At 43.6% G+C, this 16,818-nt stretch overlaps 1 protein-coding gene across 1 annotated transcript in view; it reads left to right on the plus strand.

Moving 5' to 3' along the window:
* The window catches only part of LOC116978891, a 153,259-nt gene extending 140,725 nt beyond the window's left edge, over positions 1 to 12,534 (plus strand). The window contains exons 18-19 of the mRNA XM_033030151.1: positions 7,176 to 7,218; positions 11,954 to 12,534. Coding sequence (XP_032886042.1) covers positions 7,176 to 7,218; positions 11,954 to 11,969 — 59 coding nt within the window. The 3' untranslated portion in view covers positions 11,970 to 12,534. The remainder of the gene's footprint in view (positions 1 to 7,175; positions 7,219 to 11,953) is intronic.
* Positions 12,535 to 16,818: the final 4,284 nt, after the last annotated feature.

Here is a 16,818-nt window from a genome sequence, read left to right on the forward strand (position 1 = left end):
AGAGGTATTCCCATTCTACTTGGTCGGAAATAATTGATAAGTCTTCAATTTTGTGTGAATACATTACATTAAAAAGACGTCTCAGATTATTAAAGGAATGTCTCTTGGGTATAAACCCTGTTTGATCTGCATTTATTAATTTACTAACGTATTTGCTTAATCTTCTTGCTAGAGTTTTCGCTAGTATTTTCTGATCTGTATTTAACAATGCAATAGCTCTGTATGAACCAGGATCTTCTAGGTCTTTATCTTTTTTGGGTATAAGTGTAATAGTTGATTCCGCTAATGTTTCTGGTAGTGTCTGTTCTTTAAGAGCATATGTATAAAGCTTGTGTAAACGTGGTGAGATTATCTCGTAAAATCGTTTATAACATTCATTACTAAATCCACCTGGTCCCGGTGTTTTACAATTCTTCAGTGAATTTATCGTCTCTTCTATTTCTTTAATTGAAACCTGTGCTCCTAGTTGCTCTTGTTTCAACGGATTGAGTTTTGGGAGATTGCAGCTGTCCAGAAAGTTTATGATTTTAATGCTGTCTGTTGTTGTTTTGGATGTATATTTATTTTGATAGAATTGAGCAAATCTTTTATTAATGTCTTTAAGGAGCGTTAACGATTCACCTTTATCTGATTTAATTTTTAGAATCGTATGATCCTTTTCCAGTTTTTTCAACTGACGTGCCAGAAGTTTATGTGGCTTATCGCCGAATTCAAAATGTTCCTGTTTTGTAATTTGAAATAATCTGGTGACTCTTGCAGATAGAATTCTGTTTAGTTTAAATTTCAGTATTGTTATCTTGTTGTGTTTATCTATGGTTGGCTCGTTCGCGTTTTCTAGATCCAGTTGTCTAATTTGGTCTTCTAGTTGCAATTGTTCGGTCCTATTCTTTATTTTTGAAAAGCTTGGTATTAGGACCTCTGATAAACACCTTAAAAGATTCCCATAACAGGGAGGGTGAGATGCCTGGGGTATCGTTAGTCTCAAAGAAAAGCTCCATCTGTTGTTTTAGATATATACAACAATCCGGGTTGTTTAAAATTTGGGGATTGAACCTCCAAAACGATTTTTTTATTGAACATTCCTTCTAGTTTTAGAAAGAAAGTTAATGGAGAGTGATCATAGATGACACTATTATGATATTTAGGATTAGTTGTAAAGGGAATTAATTTTGTGTCCACTAGGAAATAATCAATGCGTGCATAGGTTTTATGTACCATTGAATAAAAGGAATACTCCCTTCCAGCTGGGTTTGCTATCCTCCATACATCTGTTATATTTGTGTTTTTTATGTATGTATTCAAAAGTTTGATTTTATATTAAGTCCCTTTTGTTGTGCAGATTTATCCAAATATTGATCCAGAACGCAATTGAAATCTCCCCCAGTTATCACATTTTGATATTTAAACTCAGAGATTATATTCAGGATTTTATTTAAAAAATTGCGGATTGTCAAAATCAGGGCACAGTCTCTGAGACTAGAATGGAGATGAGGAAGAATTTATTTAACCAGAGGGCAGTGAATCTGTGGAATTCATTGCCACAGACAGATGCAAGGGCAATGACATTGGGTATTTGTGAAGCAGAGATTGGTGGGTTCTTGATTAGGAAAGGCATCTATGGTTCCAGGGAGAAGGCAGGAGAATGGGATTGAGAGGGAAAAATAGGTCTGCCTCGATTGGCAGAGTAGACTCGATGGGCAGTCACGGTGGCACAGCGGTAGAGTTGCTGCCTTACAGCAAAATGCAGCGCCAGAGACCCGGGTTCGATACCGTCTTCAGGTGATGTCAGTATGGAGTTTGTACGTTCTCCCCGTGATCTGCGTGGGTTTTCTCCGAGATCTTCGGTTTCCTCCCACACTCCAAAGACGTACAGGTTTGTAGGTTAATTGGCTTGATAAAATGTAAAATTGTCCAAGTTGGCGATATGCAGAGTACTGCCCTGTCGACTACAACATTCAGAAGGTTCAGACGGCTTAATGGCCTAATTCTACTCCTCTGTCTTATTTTCTTACTATAGATTTGGTTTGATTGTCAGACCCTAATTCAATACTTGGTGACCATACAAGCTATCCTTTACCTTATTTGCTAAAATCAAACCAAAATAATTTATCAACCGTCATGATTTCCTTATTTCTACCTAAATAATCACTATTTCCATATTTCAAGGAACTGCCATGACACTTGCCCAGCATCTTTCTCTTATAATAATGCATAATAATACATATTTTAGCCACATATTGATCTTCATTCATTGTAACCATTAAGAAGATTTGCCCAGACACTCTGTAGGAAAGAACTGCAGATGCTGGTTTAAAACGAAGGTAGATACAAAATGCTGGAGTAACTCAGCGGGACAGGCAGCATCTCTGGAGAGAAGGAATGGGTGACAATGGAGGAGGCCCAGGACAGAAAGGTCAGATTGGGAATAGGAGGGGGAGTTAAAGTGTTTAGCAAACGGGAGATCAGGTAGTTTAAGACGGACTGAGCGGAGGTGTTCCGCAAAACGATCGCCGAGCCTACGCTTGGTCACACCTGGAACAACGGATACAGTAGATGAAATTGGAGGAGGTGCAAGTGAACCTTGTTATTCCTACTCTTTGCTTCCTGTCTGCCAGCCAGTTCTCTATCCACATCAATACTGAACCCCCAATACCGTGTGCTTTAAGTTTGTATACTAATCTCTTATGTGGGACCTTGTCGATGAGGTTGGAGGAGGTGCAAGTGAACCTCTGCCTCACCAGGAAAGACTGTCGAGCTCGTGTAATGTACGTAGCGGGTACGTAGGAGCTCGTGAATGTCTCGTAGCGGCTCGTGCAAATAAAAAGTAACAAATGTTTCCATCGTGGATATTTTACACAGTGTTGAAAAAACGTCACGAGTTTACCGGATTACCCGAGTACCTACCGTTACTCGTACGAGCTGCTACGTGACATCCACGAGCTCCTACGTACCCACTACGTATATTACACAAGCTTGAATCAGTGGAGAACTCGGGAAAACTCTTGAATTACCTCGTACAGTGGGACAGGCCCTTTAGATTTAGCACTCAGGGCTAAAGGAATCTAGGGATATGGGGAAAAAGCAGGAACGGGATACTGATTTTAGATGATCAGCCATGATCATATTGAATGGTGGTGCTGGCTCAAAGGGCCGAATGGCCTGCTCCTGCACCTATGTTTCTAGGTTTGGATAGTGTGTAAAACAAAGCTTTTCACGGCACTTTAGTACATGTGACAATGATAAACCTACACCTGAAAGAGCCACCTTCTTAAACTGCTGTAGTCTCTCCAGTGAAAGCTCTCCCGAGACTGTGCTTGATATGGAGTTCCCAGATTGAAACCAGGGACAAGGAAGGACTGGCAACATGTTTCATCGATTGAGGGAGAAACTGAAGGATGAAAAGGTAGAAAGGATGGATAATTGTTTTGTGTAAGAAAAAACTGTAGATGCTGGTTCAAATAGAAGGTAGACACAAAATGCTGGAGTAACTCTGTAGGACAGGCAGCATCTCTGGAGAGAAGGAATGGGTGATGTTTCGGGTTGAGACCCTTCTTCAAATAATTGTTTTGTTTTTCAGAAAATAACCAACAAGGTTTCAATCCATTGGCATTACTTGCTACTGTGCCTGTTTTTGGTTTATTCATATTCATAATATACCTAACATATACAAGGTGAGTACAAGTTTAGTTTGATTTAGTGTTATGGTTATATAGGTGAAACAAATTGGTTTACTCATTAAACTAACAAATTGCTTTGCCCTGTGATCATGAATGTCAGAAACATTGTCTTAATTCCTTTTGCTTAAACCAACTCAATCTTTGTTAGAGAGAAAAATATCCCATCACATTAGCCTGTCCTTGATTTGTGTTGGAGCAGCAGATAGGTCGGCCAAAGTGAGAATGTGCTTTTACTTCGCCTTCCCACGCCCATTCTTATAACAAGGCGACAATGAAATGAATTAACAAACAGCATCTCATCTATACTTGGCCTCGTCGATGTACAGGAGGCCTCATCCTGAACACCGGACGCGGTAGATGAGGTTAGAGGAGGTGCACATGAACCTCTGTCTCACCTGGAAGGACAGTTTGGGTCCATTGATGGAGGCGAGGGAGGAGCTATAGGGACAGGTGTTACATCTCCTGCGGTTGCAGGGGGGAGGACCTAGGGAGCAGGTGGTTTGGGAGGGAAGAGATGAGTTAACCAGAGAGTTGCGGAGGGAGTTACATCAGAGTTACATCAGCGACACCAAGCATCTTATCTCTCACCTTTGTTCCAACATACTGCAGTTAAAAAAAAAAATCCCTCTCGTGTTTCACTGTACACATGTGCTCGGTCCGCCAAGGCCTACTGGATCTCCCAGTTACTAACCATTCTGGGATCTCCCCTTCCCATTCCCATGCTGACCTTTTGACCTGGGCCTCCTCCATTGCCAGAATGAGGCCACACGCAAACTGGAAGAACAGCGCCTCATATTCCGCTTGGGTAGATTACACCCCAACGGTATGAATGTTGAATTCTCCAATGTTAGGTAACCTCTAATTAATCACCTTCCCTTCCTTTTCTCCCACCTCCTCCCCTTCCCTCCCTTGTGCCCCACCTGTACTCCCACCTATTTCTCCCCTCCACTCTCCCCCTCTCCTGCTACTTTCCTCCACCTGGCTTTACAATCTGCAGCACTTCTAACAGCCATAGAATGTCGTTGAGGCCAGTTCATTGGCGATATTTAAGAGTGAGTTAGATGTGGCCCTTGTGGCTAAAGGGATCAGGGGGTATGGAGAGAAAGCAGGTACAGGATACTGAGTTGGATGATCAGCCATGATCATATTGAATGGCGGTGCAGGCTCGAAGGGCCGAATGGCCTACTCCTGCACCTATTTTCTATGTTTCTATGTTTCTATGTAACCTGTCTCACACCTACGGTTCTTATCTCTGACCTTTATTCCAACCATCTGCAGTTATAAATAAATCCTCACCTGTCTCGAGCTACTACCTGGCGCACTTTGTCTTGCCTCTCTCCCGCTTCCAGCTTTCTTTTCTCCTCCACGATCAGTTTGAAGAAGGGTCTTGACCAGAAACGTTACCTATCCATGTTCTCCAGAGATACTGCCTGACCTGCTGAGCTACTCCAGCACCTTGTGTACTTTTCTGAAAGCAGAGCACATCGTCCGTTGCCTCCATTTTAGTGACGCTGGAAGGAATTGCATTAATCACAGAACTGCTCATAATCCTCCCAACACACCTTAAACATGACCACACACACACTCCACATGCACTTTAAAGATAAAATCAGTTTGTATATTCCCAAAACTCCTGAAAAGATTGAGCCCCTTCTTCAGACTGAGGTCAGGGGAACATCAGACTGAAGAAGGGTCTTGACCCGAAACGTCACCCATTCCTTATCTCTACCTGGAGCATTAGAGACCATTTAGAAAAAAACATTGGTGTAAGTGGATAAAATGATAAAATGATAAAGCAGAACCGAAAATGCTTTTGGAATATGAAGCCCGTTCCATTTATACTCATATACAGACCCTGCACTCGATAGGCTTTTACATCTCATCCTTCATGTGCCATTCCTAACCCCACTAACTCTTTGGGAGATGCAACTAAATATGCCACTGCCATTAAGAGAAAACCTTCCGAAATTGCTTGTAATCCTCAATGATGAATTTGCTTTACCACAACAAAGGGGCAGCCATCAGCAGTTCTGTCCCGTAGCTCAATAATCGTGATGGCAATGCTTAGTGCTGAGTCAAAAGAACTTCTGAAAACAAAAGATAGACACAACATGTTGGAGTAAAGGGTCTGTCCCCCTTGGCCGTCATTTGCGCGTAGTTTACACAACATCATTTACGCGTCACGATGCATGACGCGTGCATCATGACACGCACGCGATGAGCGCATGGTGTGCATTACGCGCGTATGGTGCGCGATGACATAGGCAGTGACACGCGGCCGCGCGCGGTGTCGCAGGATTTTGTGATGTACAAAATCTTCGTGCGCCATCTGCGTGACGTGCAAATGACGGCCAAGTGGGACAGGCCCTTTACTCATCGGGACAGGCAGCGCCTCTGGAGAGAAGGAATAGGTGACGTTTCGGATTGAGCCCCTTCTTCAGACTGAGGTCAGGGGAAAGTCAGACTGAAGAAGGGTCTTGACCCGAAACGTCACCCATTCTTTATCTCTACAGATGTTGTCTGACCCGCTGAGTTACTCCAGCTTGTTGTGTCTATCTTCAGTGTAAACCAGCATCTGCAATTCCTTCCTATACAAAATAAAACAGAAATTGGACGAAGAACGATCCGAGTCTTCAGCATGTGTAAAGAACATATACCATGTCCTTGTATAAGAAAGAACTGCGGATGCTGAAAAAATCGAAGGTAGACAAAAAAACTCAGAGGGTGAGGCAGCATCTGCGGAGGGAAGGTAATAGGCGACATTTTGGGTCGAGACCCTTCTTCATGTTCATAGTAGGGACCCTCTGAAGGGAACTGGCAACACTTTTCGAAAAAGGAAATATTTATCCTTCAACCAATGTTGACTAAACAGATGAATGATTGATTATTGTCACTGCTATATGGGATGTCTTGCTGTGCACAAATTTGTTGTTTAAAATGTTTGATGTGATTATATTGCAAGTACATGACAAATTAATGTGTTGCATGCAATTTTCTTTCTGATTTCCTGAAGACAAGAGTGCTTATATAAACATAACTTCTTATGTTCTTGTTCTGTATATTTTTCTTTGCAGATTTTGATGAAACTCTTGTGTATTTCCACAACTCTCTCTTCCTAACACTACATATCCTTGGCATACTGGCTTTACCTCTCACTAAAGGATATTCCCTTGTCATGTATCTATACACTGTAAAGGACTCGATTGTAATCATGTATTGTCTTTCTGCTGACTGGATAGTAGGCAACAAAAGCTTTTCACTGTACCTTGGTACACGTGACAATAAACTATGAACTGAACTGAAACCTGCTCAAGTGGGCACGGGTAAAAGACCATTTTTGGCTCGTAAATACATAATCACTTTCCTATTGGCCTTCTCAAGATTAACTGCATTTGAATACATTACTGCTGGTTGACCATTGAAAGTTTCCTGTTTATAAAGGTGAACAGCTAGGATTGTATGCTAACTACTATTAAACCTATCAATTTCTGCCCTTAGATACACCGCTTCCAGAAATCTTCGGCATGTTCAAATGCGAAATGTAAGCTGTGTGCTTTGATTTACTGATCATGATTTAACCAGGTTTTTTTTTTTGGTGCTATTTCTTACAAGGTCAGAACATGTTATTTTTCTGATTCACAGCACAACTCCCCAAAAGCTGGAGTATTCAGATTTTATTTGTTTAAACTAACGTAATGATGGCTCTGTCTGCTTAAGTAAGCGGGAGCTGTTCTGATAATACTGGCCCACAAAGCACAGAAGTAGGCCATTTGTCTTGTCATTTCTCTGGCTGTGCTCCAACAAGCTGTACATGGGCCCGAACTCGATTTATTCATACCGACTCTTTCCAATATCCAAAATAATTCCTCTTCCAGTATAAGAATGTCAGAGTACACTCAAGAAGCCCATCAGATGGGCATGAAGCCGACATGAAGTACAGCAGGCAGGCAAGGTAAAGGAAAATCCACAGTGGTTCGACATTTAGATTAAGCGTAAAATGGTGGCAAGGGAAAAAATAGGTTTCCTTAAATATCAGCATTGCTGCCTATGTTTAAATTCAGAAGAGTCATAGTCATATAGTGTGGAAACAGGTCCTTTGGCCCAAGAAACAGGCCCTTTGGGAGGTCGGATGGTGGTGAGGCCATATTTAGAGTATTGTGTTCACTTCTGTAGCCCATGGTATAGGAAAGATGTTGTCAAGCAGGAAAGGGTACAAAGAAGATTTACAAGGATGTTGCCAGGACTAGAGGGTCTGAGCTATAGGAAGAGGTTGAGGAAACATAGAAAGTAGATACAGGAGTAGGCCATTCGGCCCTTTGAATCAGCACCTCCATTTAATATGATCATGGCTGATCATCCAAAATCAGTACCCCGTTCCTGCTTTCTCCCCATATCCCTTGATTACATTAGCCCGAAGAGCTATATCTAACTCTCTCTTGAATACATCCCATAGAGTAGGCTGGAACTCTATTCCTTAGAGCACAGGAGGATGAGGGGTGATCTTATAGAGGTGCATAAAATCATGAGAGGATTAGATTGGGTATATACACAGAGTCTCTTGCCTAAACTCAAGGACCAGAGGACATTGGTTTAAAGTGAAGGGGAAAACATTTAATATGAGTCTGAGGGGTAACCCTTTCACACAAAGGGTGGTTGGTGTATGGAACAAGCTTCAAGAGGAAGTATTTGAGGCTGGGACTATCCCAATGTTTAAGAAACAGTTAGACAGATACAGGTTTGGCAGGATATGGGCCAAGCGCAGGCAAGTGGAACTAGTGAAGCTGGGACATGTTGGCAATGTGAGTGTAAATTCTGGATCGAAACTTACCACCTTAGTCTGGTTTAGTTACTCTGGTTCCAAAATGTTACTTTATTGAAGAACAAACTGCAGGGACAGTTGCCGATCCACTCACACAAGACAACAATATCTCGTGCAAACAGAAGTCATAATCAACCGACACACCCCAAAGAATTACCTACCTAATTATATCCTTCAAAAATAAGGGTGTGATGTTACTTGGGGGAGGCAACCCCTACAAACCAATCACACATATCGATCACATTATACAGTTATTGACAGTTCCCCAACCCAATAACATAGTCTCAAATACGTTGTATCTGGAAGAAGCTTCCAGAAGGAAGCCACCATGCAGGAAAAATGCAACATTTACCCTGGAATTCAAACAGTTCTTCTAAGGCTTAACATTTCAACCAATCAACAAACAGCGGGGTAACTGTCTCGCAACATTATTTATAATATGTACACTTAGTTTGCATTAATCCAATCGACTTCATGCATTTTACACTTCCTTGGAGGTCCTCTGCAGAAATCCCATTCATTCTAACAATTGAATATGCACAACTGATCTGGGCCCTAGACTTACTGGCACCATTCAGAAGCTTGTCTTATTTCTGCAGAGCACATCAGACTTGACCAAAATGGCCTAACAATACATGAGTCCTTTACTAAATTTTGGTGCTATTACTGCTCTCTTTTAGCCAGGATTTACATGGGCAAGTTGGGTCGAAGGGGCTGTTTCCACGCTGTATCACTCTATGACTCTATAAGTTCCCCATGCTGACCAAAATGTTCCATCTACACTGGTCCCACCTGCATTTGGCCTAAATTCCTCTAATCCTTTCCTAATCATGCCTAGAGGTTTTAAAAATGTTGTTGTAGTGTCTCCTGTGCCGTGTGTTCCACGTACTCACCACCCTCTGTGTAGTGGCTCTATGGAAGAGATGGAGAAGATATGAAATCAATGCTTCTCATCTGGTAGTTAACCTGAGTCTTCTTGGAGTTGATGGTAAGTCCAAGTTTCGTGTAGGCACTGTTGAAGGCAGTCAAGATCTGTTGCAGTTGATTTTCTGAGAGAGCTGCAACACAGTTGTCGTCTGCGTATTGGAACTCGATGAGGGAGCTCATAGATGTCTTAGTTTTGGACGAGACGGGCAAGATTGAAAAGTCTGCCATCTGTTCTGTAGACGATTTCGATTCCTGGGGGTAGATCGAGCTGGATGATGTGGACGGTTGTCACAATGAAGATGGTGAACAGTGTTGAGGCAATCACGTATCCCTGTTTCACTCCTGATCTGACTTGAAACGGCTCACAGTTGCTGTTGCTGGCCATGACTGGCAAGCATGTCATCATGGAGGAGTCTCAGGATTCGAAGATACTTTTCAGGACTTCCAAAGGTGGATAGGATGTCCCATAAGAGTTCCCTTGATACCGAGTCAAAGGCCTTAGTGAGGTCGATGAATGCCATGTACAAAGGTTGAAGTTGTTCACAACATTTTTCTTGTAGTTGACGCATTGTGAAGAACATGTCGGCTGTTCCACGTGATGGTCTAAACCCGGCTTGTGTCTCTGGAAGGATCTTCTCGGCTAAAGGCTTGAGTCGGTTGTTCATGATGCGAGCGAGGACTTTGCCTGCGGTTGCTAACAGGGAAATTCCACGATAGTTTCTGCAGTCAGATCGATCGCCTTTCCTTTTGTAGATGGTAACGATTGCTGAGTCTCTAAAGTCTCTTGGTACATTTTCATTTATCCAGATCTTGATGAGAAATTGATGCAGATGGTAATGGAGCAGGTTACCTCCAATTTTGTACACCTCGGCTGGTATTCCATCGAGTCCAGCTGCTGTTGTTTTTCAAGGTTTTGATGGTTTCCTTGACTTCTTCAAGTGATGATAATCTGCTTAGGGAGTTGTCGACTGGCTGCTTTGGAATGTTGATCACATTCCTGTCAAATGAGGCGGTTGGATTTAGAAGATCTTCAAAATGCTCCCTCCATCTAGAATTGATGTCAGCATTGCTCTTCAGGATGGTTGACCCATCTTTGCTTTTGAGAGGGGCTTGACCGTGAGTGGATGGACCAAAAATGGCTTTGGTGGCGTTAAAAAAGCCTCGAGTTTTGTTGGTGTCTGCTAGTTGTTGGATTCCCTGAGCTTTCTCCCTCCACCATTGGGTTTGCAGGTTTCGGGTGCTCTTCTGGACTGCAGCCTTGCATTCCTGATAGCACTTCCTTTTGATAGCTGACTGTTGGTCATCTCTTTTCATCGATGAATGACTGGAGTTGTTTGTCATTATTGTCAAACCAATCCTGATGTTTTTTTTACTTGAACCCAATTGTTTCCTTGCAGGAGGCGATGCTAGCGTTCTTCAATAGATTCCAAAGTTCTTTGACAGATGGTGGGATTTGTTGAGGCAGTTGTTCTTGAAGTTTTTGTTGAAACTTCTGTACATGGTTGATGTTTTGAAGGACGTCAACATTGAATTTTGTGATGGTGTTCTGGTTTTGATGTTTCCTTTTGGGTCGAATCTTCATTCTCATGGTGGACAAGATGAGACGATCGTCGGCACCAGTAACAGCTCTTGTTTTTAGTACATCTTGTTGGCCATGGGATCGTACAATGATGAGGTCTCTCATGGCCAGCTGAGTGTTTGGAACGTGGATGCTGCCAGGAGACTTTTTCGGGCGAAATAAGGTGTTTGTAATCACCAGGTTGTGTTCAGCACACTTGTAATTTCTTCTGAATGGTAAAAATCAAACAGAAGATGAAACATGTTCATCCCACTATTCTCCCTGAAAGGGGGGTCCTGTATCCATGCAGACCCTGTTGAAATTATAAACTTGCAAATGCAGATTCTGGAATCAAAAACCAAATCAAGAAACACCAAGACCATTTTGAACTGAAAACTGTAAGAGGTTACAAGCAATTTTAAAGAAGAATTGTCTCGTTGGCCTAGGGGTGTGATTCTTGCTTAGGCCGAGCCCTCCTTGGCATGGGTTTTACAGTAAGGGTAGGCAGGGTCACCTAAGGATTGGGGTTAATCCAAACTGTTCCCTTTTAAAATAGGGCAACACGGTGGCGCAGCGATAGAGTTGCTGCCTTAGCCTGAGACCCGGGTTCAATCCCGACTACGGGTTCTGTCGGTACGAAGTTTGTATGTTCTCTCCTTCAACACGTGGGTTTTCCCCAAGATCTTATCTTTCTTCCCACATTCCGAAGACGTACAGTAGGTTAATTCGCTTGGTATAAATGTAAAATTGTCCCTAGTGTGTGTCGGATATTGTTAAAGATGTGGGGATCACAGGTCAGCACGGACTAGATGGGCTGAAAGGCCTGTGTTCACGCTATATCTCAAAACTAAACTAAATTAAACTAAGAAACTGACAGACAGAATATAGGAGTAACGAATTATCTTGAGATGAAGTCCACACCATTGTTTTTTTGTTGTTAACTCAGTGCATTGTGTGTCATTTTTTTTAAAGGAGTCGTATGAAGTGAAACACTCCCAGCTGAGGATATTCCACAATGTGCATCACTTCAAGTGTCCAAAGGAAAGTGGATGCCAACATTAAGGAACAACGATTTCTCTGCTCCTGATTTTAATTTTCAGAGGGTCATTGATATATGCTTGCAGCCTAAAAAAGCAAAGATGGCACAATGACTTTCATTATTTCCCCACTCACAATGACGCTTGCTTGAAGACTATGTACATTATTTTTAATCGCATCTGCACAGAACATCATCACATACTGTAGCTGTCTGCTCTAACAGTCCTTGCTGGCCTCTCTGCTCCACAGGCAATTGACAATGAAAGTTACAACAGTGATTATCTAACACCTTTCACCGATTTTATCCAAGTATTTACATAAAGTGGACAATATCCTCTAGTTGCCAGTAACACCAGTTTCAAAAACAAAAAGAACGTGTGTGACACGGTGGTGCAACAATAGAGTTGCTGCCTTTCAGTGCCGGAGACCCGGGTTCAATCCCGACTACGGGTGCTGTCTGTATGGAGTTGTACCTTCTCCCCGTGACTGAGTGGGTTTTCTCCGAGACCATGGTGTAAATATAAAAACTGTCCCTAGTGTGTGTAGGATAGTGTTAATGTGCGAGGATTGCTGGTCAGTGCAGACTCGGTGGGCTGAAGGGCCTGTTTACATGCTGTATCTCTAAACTAAACTAAACTGCGGCAATTAATGTGGCAATTAACTTGTAATGAAATAAAAATAAATCAAATACTTTGCTTCTATTTTTGTTGCTGTTGATATTTTCTGTTGGTTTTCTTTCATATTAAAGACTTGTTTGAGTACACAGCATTTCTCATTTTGCCATGTCCTCACTTTGATTTCTGGTCTAATCTTTATCACATAAATATCTATCAGTTTCATAACTTTGAAACTAAATTGTGAAATTAATTTAATCAACTTGAAGGTCATGATTTCAGAACTGCAGCTGGACCTTTTCAAAATTAGTACCACACAGATCATGCCACAAAAGCCTTACATTAGCCTATCCCTTGGGGGTGAGTAGAACAGTTACCATCTATATCTCTCTTTTCACTCTCCCCAAACACTCAGTTTGAAAAAGGGTCTTGATACGAAACATCACCTATTCCTTTTCTCCAGAGATGTTGTCTGACCAGCTGAGTTACTCCAGCTGGTCTGGCCTTCGGGCTGATTGACTAGCATCTACTCCCACACTGAAGAGGGGAAATGCCTGCATGTGATTCACTTTGATCCGGATGGGTGTTGTATTCCACGTAGCAAGTGGACTTGGGAGAGTGAGATCAACGTCCAATGCAAAAAGGGTCCAAGATGTACAAAGTTCAAGCCCTGTTTCATCAGCTTGCACACACACATCAGTAAGCATTCTCCCCAACACATACACTTGAGGGCCTGTCCCACTTGGGCGACCTAATCCGCGAGTTCTGGTGAGTTTTCCCTCAACTCATACTCGCAGCCTGGTCGACACAAGGTCGTAGGAGGTCTTCGTAACTCTCCTTCATGCTGGAGAGTGGTCTCCGCGTACTCGAGGCCTCAGTTAGGTCGCGGCGGTTTTTTCAATATGTTAAAAAATGCCCGCGAGTAAAAAAGGTCACCATGGAAAAAATTGATACTTTTTTACTCGTAGGTTTAGTCGTAGTAGGTCGTAGTAGGTCGGCATGTTAGTCATAGGTAATCAAGGGTAGTCGATGGTAGTCGCAGATAGTCTTCATCATAGTCGAAGGGAATTCGAAGGAGATCGAAGGAGGTCATCTCCACTCTCCACTATTCGGTGTCCAATTTTCCCGATGTTAGTCGTAGCTAGTTGTAGATAGTCGAAGCTGGTCTTCAACATAGTCGAAGGAGGTCGAAGGAGGTCTTCAACCTGTCATTTTTTCAAACTCTTCTAAACTTGCCAATTAGGTCATCCAAGTGGGACAGCCCCTTTACACACACACAAATAAAGACCCCAAACACACACACACACACACACACACACACACATATAAGTACACATCCACACACATGCACACACGTGCACAAACTCATAAACAGACACTGGCACAAGAGCACACACAAACATCCAGTGGACGCACACATACATACACACACACACACACACACACACATGTTTACATACAAGTGGACCACATGCACATAAGTAGATCCACACGCACACGAATGTACACATGCACACACATACACAGTGGACCCACACAAACACATGTGGATCCACACACACACACACAAGTGGACACACATGCACAGTGCATCCACACCTGTAATAGTGGACACACATATAACCTTACTCAAACTCTCTTTCTTGACTCCTCTTATTAGCCTATACCCCCCCCCCTTCAGACTCCCTTTCCACTCAACCCTTCCTCTCTCAGTCCCTCTTCCCTAAGTCCTTCGTTTAAAACCTCTCTGACATCTCCTCAGCTCCTTCTCAGTTTACTGAATGATATTGAGCCATTGTTATTTCAAACCTCTTTTCCACACATAATCCTCATTACGTGCAGGAGTAATATTGTTACAAGCAAAACTGATTTAACCAGTAGATGGCAGCAATTGCAAATTACTTATTTGCTTTCATTATTATAGGAGCACAAGAGGTCCATGATAAATGACAATCACCAACGATGCAACTGTGGGGTTCCTATGTTTCGTTACTGGTATAACAATGAAGAGGGCTAGACTTTGATTGGGTTGTCATCAGTAGCCGGGATGTTACTGGACAAAGAGTGAATTCTAGGCCAAGCTACAGAGCTGGAGTAACCACACAACCACCCTTTGTTTAGTGGCAGGGCTTAGATGCTATAATGGGCATAAAATAAAGACGGGCAGTATCGTTAGCAATAGTGCCTCCCTTCCCGGTGAGCACAATGCATTCTATACTCACTTTGAACAGAAGGTGGATGTGAAGACATTGTCCACTCAGTCAATTATTGGTATCCACACTGCTCACGTTTGCTGATGTCAGATCAGTTGATTCCCATGAATTAACTGGCCCAGATCTTAGTCCTTGCCTGCTTCCTCAAGACCTGTGCGGACCAGCCCGCAGGAGTATTTACAGATATCTTCAACCTTTCCCTACTGCGTTCTGTGGTTCCTACCAGGTTTAAGAGGATCACAGTCATACCAGTGCTAAGGAAAAGAAAGGTAACGTGCCTTAATATCTAATATCCATGAAGTGATTTGAGTGGCTGGTGATGGCGCACATTAACTCCAGTCTTCCAGACAGCTTTGAATCACTGTAGTTTGCTTATGCCCCTGTCCCACTTAGGAAACCTGAACGGAAACCTCTGGAGACTTTGCGCCCCACCCAAGGTTTCCGTGCGGTTCCCGGAGGTTTTTGTCAGTCTTCCTACCTGCTTCCACTACCTGCAACCTCCGGCAACCACCTGCAACCTCCGGGAACCACGCGGAAACCTTGGGTGGGGCGCAAAGTCTCCAGAGGTTTCCGTTCAGGTTTCCTAAGTGGGACAGGGGCATAACTGTCACAACAGGTCCATGGCAGACGCCATCTTCCCCACCATACACTCATCTATGGAATATCAAAATAATTAGGACACTTATGTCAGACTTTCGCTCCGTCTTCAACACCACAGTCCCAACCATACTCATCTCCAAATTCCTGGACCTAGGAGTCAGCATCCCCCTCTGCCACAGGATACTCAACCTTAGACCACAGCATGGAGGATAGGTGACAAAACATCCTCCTTGGTAATTCTCAACACCAGTACCCCGTAATGATGTGTTCTCAGCTCCCTGTACACTCACTGCTGTGCAGCCAAATTCTGCTCTAACTCCATTTGCATGTTTGTAGTTGGCCACAAACAATGACAAGATGGAGTACACTGAAGAAAGAGCGTCATTAAGATAACTAGCTCTCTCTCAATGTCAATAAGATGAAAGAACTAATTATTGACATTATGGAAGAGAGGTGGCGTAAACAACCCAATGGTGCCAAAGAGGAGATGATCTTGGAGTGAACACCACTAACACCTTGTCCTCGACAAACCACATAAAGGTTCAAAGGTTCAAAGGTTGATTTATTGTCGCATACACCTAGATGTAGTGAAATTCTTTTTTGCCAATGCAGCACATAAAAAAGAATACAAACATAACAATAATAAATAGCTTTAACATAAAAACATCCCCCCACAATGGTTCTCATTGTGGGGGAAGGCACAAAGTCCAGTCCCATCCCCAATGTCCACCCATAGTCGGGCCTATTGAAGCCTCCACAGTTGCCTCTACGGAGGCCCGATGTTCCAGGCCGTCCTCGCCGTGTGATGATGTTCCGGCATCGGGAGAGTCCTCTCAGCGGCTCCCGATGGAAAGTTCAGCGCCGCCGCCCGCAGCTCCGCGATGTTTTTAACGCCGGTCCCAGCTCACCGGAGTTCCAGCGCGGCGACCCAGGCAAGGCACCGCCCGCCCCGCAATGGCGCTCCAGCGCTGCACCGCCGGCCTCAGACCCGCAGCTCTGTCGCCGCCGATGCCGGTGCCGCCGCCGCCGATGCCGAGGCTCCGGGCGGTCCCCTCGCTCCTCGGACCCGCAGCTCCGCAGCCGCCGCCGATGCCGCAGCCGCCGATGCCGATGCCGAGGCTCCGGGTGGTCCCCACAGGAAATGCCGCTCCAGGCCCGCTGGTAGGCCGCAAGGACGGGTCGAAAGTGCAGCCCGGAGAAAAGCTGCATCACCGGCCAGGTAGGGACCCTGAAAATTAGTTCCCCCCTCCCCCCCCCCTCCCCCACACATAAAAAAGCTAGAACTCCTTAAAAACAAAACACTAAACTAACTAAAATAAGAAAAAAGAAATGAAAAACAGACAGCTGCAGGCTAGGCAGCCATACCCCCTAC

This window comes from Amblyraja radiata, chromosome 12 (genome assembly GCF_010909765.2).
Source record: "Amblyraja radiata isolate CabotCenter1 chromosome 12, sAmbRad1.1.pri, whole genome shotgun sequence".
Classification (NCBI taxonomy): Eukaryota; Metazoa; Chordata; class Chondrichthyes; order Rajiformes; family Rajidae; genus Amblyraja; species Amblyraja radiata.